This window comes from Berghia stephanieae, chromosome 4, assembly GCF_034508935.2.
Source record: "Berghia stephanieae isolate SIO BIC M18660-M18661 chromosome 4, UCSD_Bste_1.3, whole genome shotgun sequence".
Classification (NCBI taxonomy): Eukaryota; Metazoa; Mollusca; class Gastropoda; order Nudibranchia; family Aeolidiidae; genus Berghia; species Berghia stephanieae.
Window position 1 is genome coordinate 19,438,916 of NC_088363.1, and position 22,283 is coordinate 19,461,198.

Sequence of the window (22,283 nt, forward strand, 5' to 3'; positions counted from 1 at the left end):
AAGGCAAAAGTGTCCACGCGTAATGCCCTCCTTGGAAAGCTGGCAAACATGAACTGGGGAACTGACCCTAAAACTCTAAGGACCACAGCATTGGCCCTCAGCTACTCAACTGCGGAGTACTGCTCAGCTGTATGGGCCCGATCATGCCATGCCTCCAAGCTAGACCCCGAGCTCAACAACGCCTGCCGGATCATAACGGGCCAGCCGAGAGCAACACCATTACCACTGGTCTACCGTGCAGCAGGAATAGCCCCACCACACATCCGGAGGGAAGCTCATGCCCAAATACAAAAATACAAACAGGAAATGGACCAGAGACACCCCCTTCATGACCACAATTGCCCCAAAAGCAGGCTCAAATCAAGAAAAAGCTTCCTCACAGTAGAGAGCCTTCACCCAGACCACTCAGCATTCTTCCGCCTGGACAAATGGGTAGAATGGGACAAGACAGCAAACGATGCCCTCCAGCCCCCAACAGAAAAGCTCCCAGCAGGCACAGACCTCAAAAGAAAAGAATGGGTGGCGCTGAACAGAGCTAGAGCAAAGGTGGGAAACACCGCCACCAACCTCTTTAAATGGAAAATCTCACCGGGCACTGAATGCCCATGCGGTCACCCCAGACAGACCATGGACCACATCCTGTCCGAATGCTCGCTGGGACCTCACTGCACCAATGCTGACCTGAGGGAATGCAACCAGACTGCCCGGGACTGGCTGACTCACTGGCGCGACAAGATATGATGAACTAAACCTTTCAATCTAAGTCGAATGGTCCACAACTAGGCCAATAGAAGCTCAATGAGTCGCTCTGGGTCCCAGAAAAGGTCCATGGTAAGGTGGCTAATCACTTATATAATCTTTTATTCAAAAATATATTTTTGCGAGGAGGATAAAATTGCGGGACTTCTTAAACTGCGCTGTCCCGACAAAGATCCCCATACGCCCCCCCCCCTTCCCTCCTCAGAAAGCAACAACACCCAGCCAAAGAAATAATACAATTTTTTTAAAAAACCCGAAAAAGGTCGCTTTCCCCCTCTCAAAAAAAAAAACAAAAAAGAAAGAATGAAAAAGAGAATATAAACCAAACAAAACTTTTTAAAAATGGAAACAGTACATCAACTCACCTTATGTCGGAGCATGCCACTGTTGCTAATGACATTTTTAAAGATGTGTTTTCCGACATGGGTGTCAACAGCACTCAAGGGGTCATCAAGGAGATACACATCTCCATCATAGTACACAGCGCGGGCAAGGGACACGCGCTGTCTTTGGCCTCCACTCATAGTCATTCCCTGTATAAGCAAAACTTGTGAAAATTATGGAACTAAATGATATTTATATTTTAATAACAAAAATCTAGACATCACAATAATGGTAATCTGGAAGAGAATCGGGGGGAACGATGAAATAAACGAAACGATAAATAAATTTCGGAAAAGAAAAATGAAACACCATATCAATTGTCGAGACGAAAAACACAAAAATTGAATATGGTGTTATATGGTTATAAACGACAGTAGCAATGTTGATTTTGGAATTATATATTGAAACTAAGGCAAAAGAGCTAGAACAAAGGATCTAAATAACGTAACTGTTGGGATTTGCAAAGAGAATTTAATCTTTTACCATTTTTTATCATAAGGTGACGGTTTTGTTTTGACATTTTCCCCTCTTAATGCATACTATGCCTTCCTGAATAGCAAACGAGCCAGTTAAGTCTCACACGGTAGTATTTTGGGATTGGTGCTACTGATACAACTTTTCCTTACCTTCCAACACCAAACATTTGAATTAGAGATTTGATAACTCCAATCTTCTCTAACAAATCGTTGATTTAAGTCTTTAATTCCAACATATATTATTTCAACATTTTAAGACAAGATAGTTATACTTCCACGATTACCTTTTCTCCAATTTCTGTGTTCTCTCCTCCGATGAAAAGCTCCAGATCCTGCTGCAATGCGCATGCCTTGATGACCTGCGTGTAACGACTGTGTTGGTATTTCTTGTCGAACAGGATGTTTTGTTTCAAGGTCATGTTTTGAATCCAGGCTTGTTGAGGAACGTAGGCCAGCTTTCCCTGGAAAAGCAAGTCATTTGCGATAGATGACACTGTGGACTGCTTACCATAAGCTATTTTAAAACAAAGGAATCGTCAACGTTTACTGCTTTATGTGGTGGATGAAGTGGTACTCATGATGATTGATAATGACTAAAGTCACTACCGTATATATGCAATGAAAATCGTGACAAAAGGTGTGATTTTGATGATGGATGATGATAATGATGAAAACAACACTAAACAAACAAAAAATCCCGGATGAGTGGGTTAATTTAGCCAAAAATTGCTCGTTGCGCCCTCGGAACGGTAGTACCAGCTAGAGCCAATGATTTGTGTAATGTAATTTGTGTATTTTTTTTGTTTGTTGCTTTAGGTCTCTTCCAACACAATTGAGGTTATATGAGAGACCGCTGAAACAAAAAAAAAAAAAAAACAAGCAATCTAACAAAAATAGTACAAATGTCAATCAAAATCATAACCTAAAGATATCATAAGCTAAATTATAAATAACCAAGAACAAACAGGCAGAAGATTTACAGAAAAAAAATATCCCCTGTCAAAAATACAATCACAAACCAAAGAAGCAGGATAGGCTAGTAAAGAGAAGAAGAAACGACATCACTATCGGATCGTACACCCATGCGAACATCATAGGTATATGATTCAAGGGTGATGCTCCCATCCAACCACCCGCTAATTTGTGTAATGGGCATCATATTATAGTAAAGTCTCAGCAACTATTCAGTCGGTCCATAAATGCTGAACGGATTAAAATTTAAGTGGAAATCTTGATTGAATGCAAACACCAGTCAAATCTAGAATGCCACCAAGAATTTAGGTGAAGTTCGTGGGACTAGCCCATTTGCCCATTATACTTGGCGAGGATACAGGAAACAATGCAACTGGTGTAACATGCAATATCACGTGCTGAAACTGCACTACAGATAATTCATCTGTCCACCAGTGCACTGTTAAAATCAAAGATTAAAAAAACAACATTATAATGGGGGTTAAATTTGAAAAACATTATGATGGGGACATAACCGTGTCAAAGTAAAACTCACCTTAACAACTATCTCCCCAGAAATTCTCTCCATTTCACCCAAGATGGCAGATATAAGGGATGATTTACCGGCTCCCATCATACCCACGACAGCAACAAGTTTGCCATTGAGAATGTTTGTGCTTATACTGGGGACGACAAAAATACCCCCAAAAATAACCAACAAAAGAAAAAAAAACAAAAAACAAAACAGACAAAAAATAAACGTCTATTTTTACGGTATGCATGGTCTTTTCCGTCATTTAAAGACACATATTTTCAAAGATAAGCTTTAAATTGTTCTAAATATAAACGTTGGAAATATAAAAATAAATAATCAGTGGAAGCAAGAACTAATTTAGATTAAAATAGGGAAGAAAAGTCGTGACATCAAACCCTCTCCTCTTTTGGTTCCTACATCTTTGGGAGTGTGCATGTAGCCATTCGTTCATAGTACTAATAATGAAAAGGTTCCATAAAGTTATTTCGGTAGCAGGATGAATAGGCAGATTCTTAGGATTCTTAGGGACATAAATAAGCAAAGATGGATGATCTTTATTGACTACCAGCATATATTTAAACTGGAAAATAAGATACCATCACCCTGACATCAGAAGATGAATTACACAAGGCATATATCCTGTCCTCCGGTAGAGTGGCTTGACGCTTTCAAGAAATAGGAACCGGTTTTTTGACATCACACTTTTTTTTACCTATTCAAAAGTAGGCCAAAAGTGAATGAAAGAAAAGATATCAAAACATTTATTTAACCTAAAACTTCATTGAGTTAGGATCGAATCTCACATCTTTTGCTATCTGGGTGGAAGACAAATAATTATTCTGAAATTCTTCATTTGGCCAATAGGAGGGATGTATTTTAAATGCTAAGATATGCCTAAAATTCTTTATTCGTAATTTCTAAAAATCAAATTATAAGTAAGGAAGTTGATAAAAGGCATTTGTACTCTCTTAATGACTAATCAGCACTATAATATATATAAAATATATATATATATATATATATATATATATATATATATATATATATATATATATCTTACTTCTTCAAGACTGGTGGAGTGCTTCTGTCCCAGATAAAACTGGCACTTGATATTGAGATGACAACTTAAAGAAAGATAGGACGAAAATTATATTGATTATGATGATGATGGTGATGATGAAGATGATGATGACGATGATGATGATGATGATGATGCTGATGATGATGATGATGATGATGATGATTATGATGATGATGATAATAATGACTACAAGTGGCTGTATTAGTTATGATGTTGATGATGATGATGATGATTATGATGATGATGATGCTGATGATTATGATGATGGTGATGAAAATAATATTAATTATGATGCTGATGATGGTGATGATGATGATGATGATGATGATGATGATGATGATGATGATCATGATGATGATGATGCTGATAATAATAATGGTGATGACAATGATGATGATAATAATGACTACAAGTGGCTGTATTAGTTAACAATATATAAAGTTACTTTTCTCGTGACTTCTTATCCTCAAGCTTCGGACTTTTTCTTCGAAAGAAGCGGAGCTAAAAGAGTATGGTCTCCTTGTCACTTCGTCTGGGTTAAAGTCCTCTCCCGACAAAAACTTCCCAAGTCTGTGTAAACTGACATGTGCCTGCAAATAGAAATATAAAAATATCTCTAGTCAATATCCCCTTGCAATAATTTTTTGTTTGTTTTAAAGTTATTTTACGGATATTATTTTTCAAATGTTTTACGACTTTTACAACACTTTAAGGTCTTATCAGTACTGGTAAAACGGAAGAAAATTAATGAGATGATATTTTTTCTCTCTAGATTTACAATTAAAAGCACCCCAACAAGTGAGACAGAGGATTGGTTCAATAAGGGAGAAGAGGCAGATTCCAAGAGCATACTATTAGTGTAAGATCACATGATCTAATACAAGCAAAGGTGTCCCTAAGTCGAATACACTCAAAATGTATTCCAAATAAAGTCTATAACAGTACGCAACAAAGAGGTGATTTACAAGGGAATATCCTATCACCTCCCAAAATTAATACTCTACAACTGCTTCCCCCTTCAACCAAGGACTCCAACAAAATGCCATAACAAAATTTCCAAGACAGACAGAAAAAGCAAACTGGAGGAGGAAAAATAGAGGAACAGAACAAACCATATCAGATAAGATAAGACCTCCTCGCCCACAATGGAAGGTGAAAAAACACCCAAAGCGCCAACTTATGATACAACTAAAACAGGACTATCTTAGCAAGCATTACCGTTATGACATAAAATGGCAGTGAATTTTTGGCTATTACAAAATAAATCTAGATTTAAAGCTATAGTCTCTATTTGTCATTTCCTTATTTTCATTTGCTGGTCAAAAAATCATAATTCTGGGACATGTAGGGTTATTTCTTTACATATTAACAGTCCAATATTATTTTAATATGGCCGCCATTAAGTGTTTAAATGTGAATATATTACATACAGCAGTACTTAAAATGGTTGCTCAATCCGATATTACTTGAATAGGCTAGTAAATATGCAAATCTTTTCTCCTCCGCCTCCTGCTCTTCTTCCTCTTCTTTTCCTTCACCGTCCGCCTCCTCCTCCTCTTCTTCGTATTCTTCTTTTCCTTGTTCTTACCCTCCATCTTCCCCTCCTCCACCTCTTCATCAACACTAGCAGCAACATCACCAGTAGCTGCTCTCCCCTACCATCTCCTCCCCCTTCTCCTCCCCCCTCCTCTTCCTCCTCATCATCATCATATAAATTAGTATAGTTTTTCTTACAGACACGAGATCGGTAATCAAGTTGGGTAATTTGTTCATTGGCAACGATAAAATGTTGAATAGGATGAGAGATACAAAAGCCGTCTTAGAGTCAAGGTACTGTTCGCTGGACACCAGAATGTAAGTGATGAAAGTGGTGGTTGTTACCTGAGAGGAAAGAATATTATTATATCTTATTATTTCAGAGATAGAAACAAAACTAAAGAAATCCCATAAAACAACAACATCAAACGGACCCCCCCCCCCCCCCCCCCCCCCGAAAAAATAAATCAAACCATAGAAAACGAAACAAACAAACAAAGAAACAAAAAAGCAAACTAAAAAAAAAAACAACAAAAGAACAAAACAAACCGAAAGGAACAATCTAAACCCCAAACGAAACTTGAACTTTTATATAGCGCGATATCCAATGAATGTGCTCAAAGCATTTAACAAGCAGAGCTGTTATCGTTCCTGTACTCATTTTACACCCAAGTACGAAAAGAGAATGCGAGTAAAGAACGTTTTCAAAGGACTCAACTTTGCGCGACCAGAGTGGGAATGGAACCAGGGACCTACAAATCCAAAGGCGAGCGTCATATAACCATTACTACGAAATCATGAAAGAGAATGTTTGCGGTAGCGCAATCAGTTACCTAAAGCTTTATTTCCATGTTTGACCAGAAGTGACTGATTGTAAAGCCTCAGTATTGATTGATTTATGTAAGAAAAAAATTTGCAATATGTCCATGTCTTATCCGAAGTTTGTAAACTTTGTAATGAAACTATATTCTTAACAACAACAACAACATGACAACAACAACAACAACAACAACGACAACGACAATAACAACAACAGCAACAGCAACACTAATGATAATAATAATAATAATAATAATAATAATAATAATAATAATAATAATAATATAAATAAAATAATATACAATAAATAATAATATGATAAAGTAATAATATTAATAACATAATAATTAATAATAATAATAATAATAATAATAATAATAATAATAATAATAATGATAATGATAATGATAATGCTAATGATGATGATGATGATGATGATGATGATGATGATGGTGATGATGACGATGATGGTAACAACGATGATGATGACGACCATGATGTGATGGTGATGATGATGATGATGATGATGATGATGATGAGGACGACGACGACGACGATGATGATGATAATGATGATGATGATGAGATGGTGACGATAATGAGGTTGATGGTGATAAGAATGCCAATGATAGTCAATCAAAACTTACCAGGACTGGAGAGCACAACCAACTAAATACATTGATGATATTAAGCACAGCGGCAGAACGTAACAATTTCACCTCTCGCCGTCTCAACTCTAGGATCCTGTCTCTAAAGGAAGATTCCCATGCATGCAGTTTCAGAATCTGATAGGATAGAGGAAAAAAAAAACAATTAAAAACAAAACAAAGAAAAAGCAAATCAAAAACAAAAAACATTTTTAAAAAACAACAATGCAATTGTAAAAAACAACAACCCCTCCCACCCTCAGTTTCTCAAAAATCCAACAAGAATATAAGAAAAATTAATTCTACAGGCAAACGTAAATTTCGAGTTTTATCAATCTTATATAATAAAGTCATCAAAAATAGACAAAATTATTTAAAACTTATGCTACCGTACTTTAGAGAACATTTACAAACGAACCTTGATACCATTGAGGATCTCATTCATTGTCTTGAGACGTTCGTCTTTGACCCTCAGCTGTTCTGCTTGTGCCCGTTTTGCAAGCATCGATATTCTGGCATTGAGGGGAATCAAAGCCACAATGACGATCACCCCGGCTACAAACGACACTCCAAGAAGATGGTTCAAGAAGTAGAATGCCATACAAATCTGGATTAATTTAAAAAAGTATAATACCCTACACATTTGTAATATGCTTTTAAAAGTAAAATCATAATGCAATGCATATCTGGAATATGATTTATAAAGTATAATAACTAAAAATATGGAACATGATTAAAAAGTATGTATAATAACCACACATCTGGAATATGATTAAAAAGTATGTATAATAACCACAAATCTGGAATATGATTAAAAAGTAAAATGCTATACATATCTTGAATATGATTTATAAAGTATAATAACCACACATCTGGAATTTGGTTAAAAAAGTATAATGCCATACAAATCTGGATTATGATTCAAAAACTAGAATGACATACATAATTGGAATAGGATTTAAAAAGCAGAATGCTATACAAATCTGGAATATGATTAAACAAGTAGAACGACATACAATTTTGAAGCTTTGGTTTGAGGAATGCCACAAAGGGGCTGGTGGTTGGCTTACACAAAGCGCTTTGAGCACGTTTAGTGGGTATTGCCCTATATAAAAGCTCCAGTTGTTTTTAAAAATACGTCAGCGGTCCAAGCAGAAGAAACTCAATTCACATCTGATAAAAGATGCATTGTTACATTTATGGCATTGAAACAGAGTGTCCTATTTACCCCCCCCCCCCCCCAAAAAAAAAAACAAAAAACAAACAAAACAAAAAAACCAAAACAAAACAAAAAACAAAACAAAACAAAAAAACCCCCCCAAAAATACACCTTAATGTTTCGAAGACTTGTCTTTCGTGGATTTGTACTTTTGACAATTTGTCTAAAACGGAGTTTGCACAATTTTGGATGCTATTCCTTTCATTTTCAATCTAGATTCATAAATAGGCCTCTGTAACTAAAGCATTGAACAATAATATTGTTGGGAGAGATTTCTAATTCTACGATGACATAAAAATCTTACCTGAAATGGGGCAGACAGAGCGATGTAAAGACTGGAAACAACAGTTTGCATGACTTGACAGTCAATGGCCATTAGATTGACTATCTTTCCAACTGTGTATATCCTTTTCGTCTCGTTGTTCATTGTTAATGCCTTGATAATAATAATAATAATAATAATAATAATAATAATAATAATAATAATTTAAATAATAATAATAATGATAATAATGGTAATAATAGTGGTAATGATCATAATAACAAATATAATAATAAAAATAATAATAATAATAATAATAATAATAATAATAATAATAATAATAATAATAATAATAATAATAATAATAATAACAATAATAATAATATATGATGATAATGATAATGATGATAATAATAATAATAATAATAATAATAATAATAATAATAATAATAATAATAATAATAATAATAATAATAATAATAATGACTCTGGCCAGCGCCAGGACAAAACCAGGTGCTCTCATTTCCAAACAAAGACAGGAAGCAAGATGGTGGTGAAAACATATATGTGGATAGAAGACACAGCTTGCCCACTGCACTATGTTAGTAAGCTGGATGTATTTATACACAAAACAAGTCTGATATCCCAAATTGATATGATCCCTTTGCTGTGATGGAAATACTCTCAAATCAACGCAGAATAGTGTCAATTACAACAATGTTAAAACAAGCCTATATTCTTCCGAGTTTCAAACTTTTAAATATGTGCAGAAAATGTAGAATCTTAAGAGTTCCGATGCCTTAAGAAGATATTTAAAATTTTTGTCAACTGTCAAATCATAACCACTTAAATGTGAACACGACGATGATTGGTTCACTTACCTTTTTATACACTGCAGAAATCACAACTGTTTTCACTTTCATACCAATGTATTCACCTCTGTGAATGATTGAGAATGAAGTATACTAAATGTAATTTCGCCTGAAATTGATGTTTATAATTTCAATTTTATATGAAAAAATTGGATGGGGTATTTATTTTCTTGTCTTTTCGCAACTAAAAGGAAAATACATTGTGGTTTTAACAAAAAATATTGAAAGGAAAGCATTGAAAGGGCAATGGACAAGGATAGCGTCATTTTCCCCTTATCGTTGGATGTAAAGGTCACCAATCTCATTTTTATTTTATAAAGATAAATTGATGTCTTCTTAGATAAAATAGTCATGTTGATATAATCTTCTCTCCTGGTCAATAAAAATGATCTGTACATTTGGATAATATATAAACCCCCCCCCCCCCCCAAAAAAAAAAAAAAAAAAACCCAAAAAAACCGAGACTATGACGCAATGTCGATATAAGATTAGTTTCGATATAAACACTGTCGATATATGCATGCTGAGCTGTATTTGCCGGGTTGACAAGACAGAGAGATTAGCACATGTTATAAATTTTTATCCCACATACATTTCTCGACTTCATATTTCATAAGAGTGCTCAATGAAATGGAAATGTTGCCTTTCTAGTTTTTTACCTCGCTAATTTAAACTAAAAATCTAACAAGTGCTTACCTATAAGAGTTCTGGTTAAACAACAATGAATAGGCGAATGTTACGGTGAAGAATGATAGAACCAGAGCGTATCCATGCCAGGGAGATTCGTGTTTCTTATCCTGAACATAGGCTATTAGGGTACTGAGACATAAAAATATGAATATTCATATATCACATTTCAATATTTTATTTTCATTTGGTGTTTAGGTACGGACTTTACGGTGCTTGTGGCATTTTTGGGTCGTTTTGGCGCCGATGGTTAAAGGATTGTTGACCCGCACTGTCAAGCGCCCAAGGACAAAACGGTAAGCAGCAGCCATCTCTTAAATATAATCAGCAGTCAGTTATCAGCTCAATTGCAAAAACAAATATGATGGGGAACAGGACCTGCTTAACATCACAAGACCAGATCTTTCCTAGATCTCCCATAAAATATGACCTCTCGTCTGGGTGTCGTATTACTTGGGTTGAACCAGGATGCTATAAAAGTTGTTTCAAGTTAGAATGACTAGAAATGTGGAATTTAAGTTTAGATTTTTTACATTAATATATAGCCATCCTCCTAAATAAAATAATTCAATTTAAACTCTAATCTTGTCTATTTCTTTAAACTATAAATTCAATTTTTAGCCTTTAAATCATCTGTCATGCGGATTAGTTTGTTTTTAATGGTTTTACGGCGCTTGCAATACATTTAGGTCATAACAGCACCAGTTAAAAGGAAGAAAATAGAATTGTAAAAAAGTTCTAGAATTACAATTTAAGTACCCAAGAAAAAGGAAGGATTGGTTCAAATAAGGAACATACGTAGATTCCAAGAGCACACTATCTCTCTCTCTCTCTCAGACGGTAAACATTAACAGCTACACACAATTTTGTGTGATGCGATTGGTCTTGAGGGCAGCAATGGTGAGTGTTTTACTTAAAGCATACCATCACTGGGCAGTGATTACAATAACAACGTAAGTAAAAATGACTGAATCAAAATAAAACAGCGTTATATATTTCTATTTGTCAAGTGAGACAGTGATACTAAAAAACGGGTAATGAAAGTTCTGTCGTACTCGAACCAAAGTCTATTTTATTTAGCTCAGAAAACTTGAACCTCCATTTTCAATTGATTGAGATGAGCTCAGAATTGTTTAAATAGTCAAACCCGAGACATTCTTTTTTGTAGAAGATGTTTAAGATTATTTTGGACAAACTAGGGTCATCTTTATCAATGGATTTATGAAGTAAAACTCTTCTGAACAAATCAGAAAAGTGTTTTGTTAGTGCTGACAAAATGATTGTGACTAGCATTGGAAGACCTCACCTCGTCAACACAGGCAGCATAAAAATAATAGAGTCAGCTATGAGCCTCAACAGATGGGACATTAGAAGTTCAGGCAGGAAAGTCTTGCACAAACACTTGAGTAAGGATGGAGTGGGTTGTCTTCTCTCCGTCTTCCTCTCAAGGGAGGACAGCAAGGGTGTTGATTCGGTCCCCTTCTCTTTACCGAGACTACTGCTGTACAAGTAGTCTGTGTTCATATAATTTTGACGCCTGGTAGGGAAACATATGATAACATTCTTTTATGTGTTTCATTCTGAGTATATGAATGCTTTCGAGCGCACGTAATCTTTAATACCGCAAAAAAAAAAAAAAGCGAGAAACGCGAATAAGTGATAGTGATACATGTAGAGACATATAAAAAATTGACATCATGACAAGTTTCCCAGAATTAAAGAGCCAATTTAGTTAGGTCAGGATGGCATAGTAGTAATTAGTAGCTCTATACATATTCATTAAGATTATTTCTGTAGCTGAGAAAAGACAACACAAAAGGACACATATTTTTTACGGGGATAAGTGCCTAAAACACTCTTGGATCATAGAATCATTGTAACAGTCGTGTAAATAATACGTTCATACCAACCCTTTTGATAAGAACCACTTCACATAATAATAAGAACTTTTTATCTCCCTTGTTTTTTCTGTTTATTATTTTTCGTTTCGTAACCAGCTAGCTTGAAAATAAAGAGCTGCATTAAATCCAATCATCCTGTATTGCATACTCATTTTATAACTATATTACAATCATACAATAAATTAACCAGAAATAGTTCACAAAGAAGAATCCAGCTGCAATGTACATCTTTACCCCTTTACCCCGCCCCCCCCCCCCCACCTTTTTTGACACACAGCCATTTTGCATGCTAAATTTGAATTGCTGCTTGCGGTAAAAAGACAACATTACGGTCAGTTGAATTCACATACTGTCTCTTCTTTTTGACGTTTTCAAGCTCCGTTTCCCAGACTTTTCTGAACTTCGGTACGACAGCAGCAGACGTGAAATGTTCCGGCAAATCCCAGATCTCCCCAGGACCAAGAGATTTCCAGTAGGCACGCCAGATGTAGCTGGAGAGAAACAGATGAAACAGAGCATCATACATGTGTATAATATGGAATAGGATACTATCTATTTTAGGTCTGATTTTGCTTGCAAGATATGACATTCATATCATCACCAGAAAAAAAAAGAAAATAATGGGACATACAAAAGATATTGATATCATTTTAGTTACGTTAAAAAAAAAGAACAAATCTAATAAAACTGAAGAGTTTTCGTCTTCTCTACATCACAGTTTGCTTTACTCAACACCGACCATCATATTTGACTCTTTGCAAGAAGGGATCTCATCTTTAAAAAATGTATTTGGACAATGTTTCGACACAGAAAGCTTGATTAATAAATCTTCATTAGTTTTTACTAATTTTCTAATAAGATAAATAAAAATTCCTTTTGTCCAGCAATTTGGATAAACAATGAAGAATAGAAAAGAAAAATTATTTGGAACGTAAAAATCCTCCATTAAGATATATATTTTGTTAGACACAAATAAAGCTATTTAGTAGTTAAAACCCATTACCTGGTGATCCAATGAAATGTCATTTTTGAAGGAAATGAGGCAAAAATCTCCGGACTCGCACCCTAATGGAAGAGAAAGGAAATAAATGGGTAGCAATTTTGATGATTAAAATAAAGATAACAGCCTGCAATAAGGCATTTGAGCAGCACTTCTCCGTATGTCACAAAACAAAAGACGTCATCCGCCAAGCAGTGTATCAAGATCTTATGTGATATATTACCGTTTTGATTGCTAAGGTTATTGACTAATGAAGGTTTTTTTACCCCGAAGTGCTCAGTGCTAAATAATCCGTTCTATTTAAAACTCATTATATTCATTTTGTTCTATACCTTTTACAGTACATAGCTTCTGTCAGTCTGATGTTCTAAACAAAAGCTACATTTGAAATAATCTTATTTACTATCCTTTGAGTGACGAATCAATTGAGTGGGATTCACATACATAACTTTTTCAAAACACTCATCCAGTAGTTTACTTCTGCTAGGTTAGGACTATGAAAAATGCAGATTATATTTGCTTTGGAATGAAAAATAATAATTTATAAACGCTAAAAATAATGTATGCTTATAACCTTAAAAAGCAATACCCATTGGCGCTATTGAGAAGACAACCTGAAATTCCTTTCAGTATTCAAACCTTACAGAACGACAATATAACACATTTTAGAAGTTTTAAACCTTAAAAAAAATGTTGCGTTATGTATCGCTCGCTAAATTACGAGTAATCGATCCCCCTCCCCTCACGACTCACGATATTAAGTTCAAACGTCTTGAACTGGAGACAACAAAGGAACTGTTTGACATGTTTAAACTGTTGCCTTACCCTGAAAAAAATGCTACATTTTAAAAATGTTGGCTAGAAAACTCTTCCTTCAAATATGTATCGATTAAAATTACCCTCACCTTGTCAAAGACTATCAAACATTAAAGGAAGTCGCCGGTTTGAGAGTTTTTGATATGATGAGCCATTTCAACCAACCGATATTTGAATGACGAGCTATCTGATCAAATGCTTTTGATGTTTATTTAGAGTACGATAAAACGGTCATCGTATTTATTGCTAGACGTCTATAGGAAGAAAGGTTTCTGACCAAATGAACAAACATGTTTCGTAATTGCTTAGCAGAGCCTCTTCAAGTTCAAGGCCATAAAATACAAAAGGCACAGTGTGATCAGTGTGCATTATCGAAAATGTTTTGAATGCTTTAACTTTATGAAAGATTAAAAATAAAGAAAACAAACAAACAAAAAATAAATTTAATTCATGAACCAAAAGAAAAAAAAAGAAGGAAAAAACAAGAATGAAAAGAAAATAAGCACAGTTCTAAAATAATGATATTCTGAATATTGAAGATCTTACAAGACTACTGGAGGTGGGAATGGTGAGGAGACGCTTCTCTGCCACAAAATGAAGAATGAATTCGATCAATGTGAATCCAAAACAGATGCACAATATGTCAAACTCGAATTTCTCTGTTTCATACACCTATGGAAATATATAAAATTGAAGTAAGTTTATTGAAGTGAGAGAAACATTTAATTTCAACTAACTTCCTCAGTAACTTTTACTTTGGTGATTTTTTTGTGAAGAAAGTCATAGATATGCACATTTACATAAGTTTTATCATTGTCAAAACGCTTCGCCTCTTTTTATATTTGACTAACCCTTCTGGGTAACAGTGCAATCAATTCCTTACCACTAGGCCACACATCCCCCCAAAGTGTAATAAAGCAATCAAAATAATTCAAATGGAATGCCTAGTAAAACGACAAAAGACATTAGTTAGACGTACCTTGTAGAAAACGTAACTCAAAATAGGCGGGATGTGAACCAGTAGGCTGAGTAGCCAAAAGAAGAAAAGAATACAAGGGGACGCGATTCCTGCTTTTCGAGAGATTCTGTTCAGGAAAGCAGCCAAAACCTGAAATGGAGAATGGTAATAAAACAGTGAAAGAAAACAAATATGCGTGGTCGGTATAATTTTTTGTTGTAATGATAAACACACACGATTAAGTCATCAAAGTTTAATGTAACCACGTATCCGATTTAAACAAGTTATGTTGTCGCAAAACACAACAGTATGCGTTATCTTGAGGATTGGTAAAGAAGAAATAGTTTAAATCGTGTGTGTGTGTGTGTATGGATGTATGCTTGTATATATATATATATATATATATATATATATATATATATGTGTGTGTGTGTGTGTGTGTGTGTGTGTGTGTCCCTTAATAGATGCGGTTTGATGAACCTATCAGGACGTCTCTAGAATCCCAGGGTAGTTGGACTGTGAATACTTTTACCATCTTAAAACCGCGTAAATTTTCAAATATTCAAAATCAACATTCTGGTTAGTCAAGTAAAGAATATAAAAATAAAACACCATAAGACATAATACTTATACTTACGTAGGTGACAGCTTGTATGGCACACGTGAAATACAAGGCATTTCGGGGTGGCAAGATGTCCTCTAACTTTTGTGACGTGATGAATATTTGTAGGACGGATAAAAATACCAGTAACAGGCAGATGAACTGTGGAACAATATAACACACGTAAATAAAAATTTTAAATGAAGACAAAATGTAAAAAAAAAACCCAAAAAACAAATAAAATGCAAAAGGGGAAAAGAAAATTTAACATTAAAAAAAAAAAACGAACAAAAAATAAAACTCAAACAAATACAAACATATAAAAGAGAAAAAAAAAACTAACTTTTAAAATTTTAACCCGAAAACTCGTCCTTCAAAAGTGAAATCGATTAAAATGGTATTCATCTTGTCAAAAACTCTCAAAACTCTTCACAGAAGTCATACATCATACTTCAGGGAAGTCCCCGTTTGAGATTTTTGACAAGAAAAAGGTCATTTTAATTGCTCGATATTTGAAGACGATGTCTTTGACCAAACGTATGGAGATTACTGGTAGTTTGATTGGTCCAATCAACACAAATGATGTCGCTTTTTAAACATGTTTTAAGGGTTTTATAACGCCTGCAAGACATCTAGGTCATTTAAGAGCCATTCAAAATGGAGAAAATGGAATTATTTTTGAAAAATATAGATTTACTTTTCAAAGCAAACGAGAAACACTAAGACAAAGGGAATTATTTAAGTACGAAACAGATGTCGATTCCAACAGCACACTATCAGTCCTAATTAATTTGAGATCATCTAAAAGTCTGATCCAGACATAAGCATACAGGATCCCACAAAGATGAATACACTCAGATGTATACAAATCATTAAAAAACCCTAAAAGTACATAACAGGTATGGTTTACAACTGGAAAAATATATTCTACCAAAACTGTGACTGTAAATTGGTCTGTTTCCCTCCCGGCCAATGATTTTGGACAGGGCCAGGACAAAACTAAATAATCTCATTTCAAGACAAAGACAGAAAGCAAGTTAGAAAACAGATATAGGGAGTTAGAAGACAAAAACAACTGACCTTCCTCCTCGCTATGGAAGGCCCAATAATCCAACCCAGGATCAATCTCGGTCCCTTTGTGGAAAGCAAGTGCTTTACCAATTCAGCTAACGGGACTCCCTTTATATATAAACTTGCCATGTTGGAAAAATTATCAACAAATAATAATCTGACGTCAACAGCATTCCATTTCGCTAAGTGAGATCAAATGTATCTTATCTTAACTGACTATTGAAAATAATCTCACTTCAAACAATTTAAAACATGTCTACAGCCTATATCCAATAATACTTACGATTTTTGTGATGTTAAGTTTATTGCTAGGAATTCTGTACAGATCTGGATTTACTCGGTTTCGGATGTACCAGAGATGTACAGGGAAACATGCCCATAGCCAGAGACAGGGCACCCAGGCTAAAACAGTCCACTGGAAACACTCCGTCAGCTCTGGCCAGCTGTTGTTGATGAGCTGATCAGTGTTCTAGGGAGTAGATCATCATCATCATCATCATCATCATCATCATCATCATCATCATCATCATCATCATCATCATCATCATCATCGTTATCGTTATCGTCATCGTCATCATCACCAATCACCATCAATCATCATCGTCATCATCATCATCATCATCATCATCATCATCATCATCATCATCATCATTATCGTCAATCATCATCATCGTTATCGTCATCGTCACCATCATCAATCACCATCAATCATCATCGTCATCATCATCATCACCATCATCATCATCATCATCATCAATCATCAATCATCATCATCGTCGTCACCATCATTATCAACGTCAAAAACGACATCATTCTTGTAATTGTCCTCTGACGTAATATCATGTGAATCGGCAGCACGGTCTCTCATCTCATGATAAGCCATGTTGAGCATAATCAATAATCGTTGTGTCCTTGGATAAGACATTTACACATATCATTCAATTCGACTATGGCGTGAATGAATACTTGACTACAGAGCTAACACAAGAAATAACACTTTACATACGAAAATTAGGGTTATCCACTTCTCTTTCAGGGAATGACACACTTGATTCCCACCAAAAGCATTAAGAATATCATGACCAAAAGAGATATCGTTCACATAAAACTCATATTATTCTGACATATGTATTGGATGCCTCTTTCGCGGAAAGAAATCTTCAGTCACGATCTAGATTAAAACTAAGTTGTCCCGATACAAGGAAAGGGAAAACAACAAATACTCAATTCAGATTAAAGAAAGGGTGGGGGTGGGGGGACCCGGCCAGCAACACTTTTTAACGTTGTCTGTTGTCAAAATGATAAAATCATACTCACCCACAGTGTGACGTTATCACACAGAGCCCTGAAAACGGCTGCCATTGGAGAAGGGTGATAACCAACACCAAGGTGTCTTCCAGAAAACGCCCTCCCTAAGTCAATGTAGATCCTATCTAAGACATGCTTTTTATACTTGACAACATCTGAAATACTGATCGCATAGGTTCAAATTATATAGGTATCTTTACATGTCCGCTTTTCATAATTTTAATTTTAGAAACTAACTGAGAACCCGCAATATTTGCGAAGAAATGAATACTACTATTACGAGCAGTCATCTATTATACTTGTACTGTAAAAATAAATAATTAACGAAAAAAATTAAGATAGAAGTTTTAAAAAAAAGGATGTTTAAAAAAAAGACAACCCCCTCCCCCACCAAACCAAAACGAAACAAAAACAACAACAGTAACAACAACAAACTTACAAACGTAGTAAACAAATACTAATGATAATGATAACGTATTATAAACTATGATAAGCAATGACATTACCAATGTTGTTTTGTTGATGTTTTATTTTTTAATTTTTTTGGACAATAAAATACATTTTTAAAAGTTTAATTCAAAGTGTTAAAAACATCTAATAACTAGAGAATAAAAATAATAAAAATATTTTTTTTTCAATAAAATAAAACTAAACTTTATAAAAGTGTCCTCACCGGGATACGAACACTCGACAGTTTAACCACTACACCACGGAGCCACCTAGCTCATAAGGATATTTAATCATGAATTTCTAAAGGATTAAAAAAAATCTTTAATGCTACTTCTATTTCGTAGTTTTAAATTTCGTCGGACGCAATCAGCGCTTGTTTTTATTTTCATTTTTTAAAATAAAGACGTAGCTACAGATATCATAATTTAAATTTTGTGATCCTGTATTTGCGATTAACTACATACTCCGTGTACCAGCTACACAAAGACTACACACAGCATCGATAATGAATGTGGGTTGCGAATGTGCATAAAATCCACCCGTTAAGATGAACCCCTGTTTGGAGAAACCTCATTATTTCGGAGAAATAAAGGCTATTACAAACAGGCAATTCTTTTAATTTATACTACTCTATTGTGGAAATTAACACAGATCGACACGAATCGGGTAGAGCGGCCGGGTGTGCTGGAGGTGTGTCACAAATACTGCGTTTTGATTGGTCGCGTCATCAAGAGAGATATAAAATTGCGTTATCATTTTTAGTTGTGGATATCCTAGAATTGCGTAGAATATATTTTATTCGCAAAAAGGACTGAGTATTAAGACCCAGCAGATTTTCTTCGCATTAATCTGAGTCAAAGGATGATAGAACTAGCCTGAACTTAAAGGTTTGCAATTTACCCGTATATCAGTCTGAAAAAAAAAGTTTTATAATTTTTAGATTTGCCAGTAATTTTGTGCTCAATGGCGTAAATTTTACATTGCCTATATGGAACAAAGTTGTATTATTATTATTATTATTATTATTATTATTATTATTATTATTATTATTATTATTATTATTATTATTATATTATTATTATTATTATTATTGGTATTATTATACTTATCATTGTTTTATCATACAATTATTATTGTTATTATTATTATTGTTGCTGGGAAATATTCCATATATACATGCGCCATTTGGGGGCAACAACGCAAGAAATAAAAGAATCGAATCAAGTATGGAATTTCTCCTGCATTACTAATCTGGTAGGCATCATTTTGTACAAGCATGTACAATTATATAGCAATGGTTATAGTCGATGGCGCATCTGATTTCTTCTAGCCCGACAATCAGTATTGGGCGCTTTACCCAGAGTGCAAACGGATAGAATTAAACATGAGGTTTAGCCAGCTCTCTCTCTCTCTCTCTCTCTCTCTCTCTCTCTCTCTCTCTCTCTCTCTATCTATCTATCAATCTCTCTCTCACTCTCTCTCTCTCTCTCTCTCTCTCTCTCTCTCTTCAATGTATTGCGCTTTATAGTCGAAACATCCTTTTCTGCCTGTCCGATACGGAATATTATTCACAATTTCAACACCATTGCTTTGAAAACAAACGCAATGCTTTGGAAAGTGGTGGAATTCAATTCCACGCATCAATGACGGTGTCAAACATGATACCATATTCACAAACTGTAGGGTTGATAACTCGGTTGTTTGACTTTTATTAAAAGTGACTATGGGATAATATATTGTCACCATTGCATCATTCAGCATGTTCAAGGAAGCTTAACTTTGTACTGTATCGACTTGGTCATCTGCACAAACAACCACACAAGGACACGAGCACGGATACTGCAATCAGCAATATCAACCAATGTGTAGTTACATACCTTATCTTTGACGGATGACCGAATGGCAAAATGGATAAACCAGAATCCACATGACAATGGACTTAGGAACAATACCATACACACACTGTGGTTTAATAACTAAACTTGACAGGTCTTACATTCCTTTTCAAGAAAAAACTAAAATAAAAAGGAAACAAACTTTACGTTTTTTTTAAAATAATAAAAGGAATAATTTCCATAGCAGTGACTTACACAATGATTTATTATTTTTTACTCATTTCGCACCAGAGTTGGTTTTGGGAAATTTCAATTACATTTCTCCCCTTTTTATATAATCAAATCGATTTGCTATTTATTTATATTATAAGCCCACAGTGACCGTTGAACAAATAGACGATGTGATGTGTGTTGCTTTATAAACTACAACCGTATGAAGTAGGGATGGCACTTTAAAGACGTTACTCAAATTCAACAAATGAGATAATGAAAAATAAGTGAACGGATCTCATATTTCGACAATATGGCAGCGAAAAGTTGAGTCCTTGGATGAGGCTCTTTACTCTCATTCTCTCATTGTACTCAGATGTAAATGATGAGCATCTTTCCGGTTATAAAGTTGTCGCCGTCAATAAATAATTGTGATATAGCCGTGCAGGCGTCTCGTCTTGTCTAGTCCTGCATCATAAATGTTTGGTGACCATTGTAAAGCTATTAGAGCACAAATCGGTGTGCTAAATAAAATCACGTTTTTAAAAATAAAAATACAATCAAGAGGTCCCTTTCATATAAAACATTGCAATTGATGAAACTTATCGGACAAACGCGTTAAATGACTATATGTCAAAGTGAAAGGCACACTATCATCTTGGATAAATCAAAATGGTAAAACATAGCATGGTCATAAGCTTGGACTAAAATAAAATTGTCAATTGATTATTCTTACCTTTTCAGACTTCTTTGGGGGAACACGGCAAAACAAAGTTTATATCCTAGAAATACTGAACATAAATACAATTTCAAAAGCTTATCCCAAGATCAATGAGAAATATTTGAAACAACTTAAAGATGCCAATAATATTATTAGAATCTAAGGAAATAATATACAAAAACGTCTCCACACATCACACGTTTCGATTGTAGGCTGTTATAAATTCACCGACTATCAAATCGTAACAGAACAGTAAGACTGGGATGAAGAATTTCAAGGACACTTTGTTAACCTCGATCATTAAAAACAAAATCGCTTTAAAAAGTTATGAATTTAAGGGCATAATAATATTGTGCCAGTGAAACCCGTGCCGTGTGAGATAATTTCTAAGGTCAGTGGAGCCCACACCAACACACAACACACACACACACACATGTACACACACACATACACACACCCACACACACTTACTCATTGGCTATCTATAAAACACACACCTTCATTGCTTCACAGAGATACCTGTACATTTAAAAAATATTATTCGGAAAATATAAATAATTCATTTCCAAATCATTCCGAGTCATTACCATGACAATGCCAAGGCTTCATTCAGAGATTTGATATAAACAAAATGTTTAGCAAAAAAGTATTGATCAAGTAAATCATTACTCAGAAAAGGGAATCATTTATCAAAACTGTTAATAAAGTAATTAGCTACTTTAGAACCAGAAATTAGACACAAAATTGTCGCATTTATAAAGCTATCTTCACGGCTTGCATCATGTTCGACGTAATATTATTGTTAAATTTTGTTGGTAAAAGGGGTAACTAGAAAATGATTCAATTGACACTGTTGGGTGTACTTTTAAACGTTTTACCTCCCCACCCGTGTTTAGGGATCTATTCTCACGTCACTCGCAAAACGAACCCCGTAACATTATGAAAAATCTCCCACAGCAAAACAACACACACACACACACACGCACACACACACACACACACAATATAATCTTTATAAAAGAAGAAATAGATTGCTCTCTCTCTCTCTCTCTCTCTCTCTCTCTCTCTCTCTCTCTTTCTTTCTCTTTTTTACTCTCTCTGTCTCTTCCTCCCTCCTGCTCGCTTTGATTTCGAATATTGTGGCGTTGGTGGCTAAGCAGAACCGCGTCTCATTCTGTAAAACAA

At 34.8% G+C, this 22,283-nt stretch overlaps 1 protein-coding gene across 1 annotated transcript in view; it reads right to left on the reverse strand.

Annotated features, from left to right (window-relative positions):
- Nucleotides 1-21,233, reverse strand: part of LOC144970175 (multidrug resistance-associated protein 1-like) — a 41,734-nt gene extending 20,501 nt beyond the window's left edge. The window contains exons 1-20 of the mRNA XM_078909528.1: nucleotides 21,114-21,233; nucleotides 17,892-18,045; nucleotides 16,858-17,043; nucleotides 15,540-15,665; nucleotides 14,924-15,052; nucleotides 14,491-14,616; nucleotides 13,132-13,193; nucleotides 12,479-12,619; nucleotides 11,534-11,764; nucleotides 10,237-10,359; nucleotides 9,550-9,607; nucleotides 8,711-8,842; nucleotides 7,606-7,794; nucleotides 7,188-7,325; nucleotides 5,921-6,067; nucleotides 4,632-4,776; nucleotides 4,166-4,229; nucleotides 3,127-3,253; nucleotides 1,904-2,080; nucleotides 1,125-1,292 (exon numbers count right to left, since the gene is read on the reverse strand). Of these exons, the coding sequence (XP_078765654.1) occupies nucleotides 1,125-1,292; nucleotides 1,904-2,080; nucleotides 3,127-3,253; nucleotides 4,166-4,229; nucleotides 4,632-4,776; nucleotides 5,921-6,067; nucleotides 7,188-7,325; nucleotides 7,606-7,794; nucleotides 8,711-8,842; nucleotides 9,550-9,607; nucleotides 10,237-10,359; nucleotides 11,534-11,764; nucleotides 12,479-12,619; nucleotides 13,132-13,193; nucleotides 14,491-14,616; nucleotides 14,924-15,052; nucleotides 15,540-15,665; nucleotides 16,858-17,043; nucleotides 17,892-17,936 (2,514 nt within the window). The 5' untranslated portion in view covers nucleotides 17,937-18,045; nucleotides 21,114-21,233. The remainder of the gene's footprint in view (nucleotides 1-1,124; nucleotides 1,293-1,903; nucleotides 2,081-3,126; nucleotides 3,254-4,165; nucleotides 4,230-4,631; nucleotides 4,777-5,920; nucleotides 6,068-7,187; nucleotides 7,326-7,605; nucleotides 7,795-8,710; nucleotides 8,843-9,549; nucleotides 9,608-10,236; nucleotides 10,360-11,533; nucleotides 11,765-12,478; nucleotides 12,620-13,131; nucleotides 13,194-14,490; nucleotides 14,617-14,923; nucleotides 15,053-15,539; nucleotides 15,666-16,857; nucleotides 17,044-17,891; nucleotides 18,046-21,113) is intronic.
- Nucleotides 21,234-22,283: the final 1,050 nt, after the last annotated feature.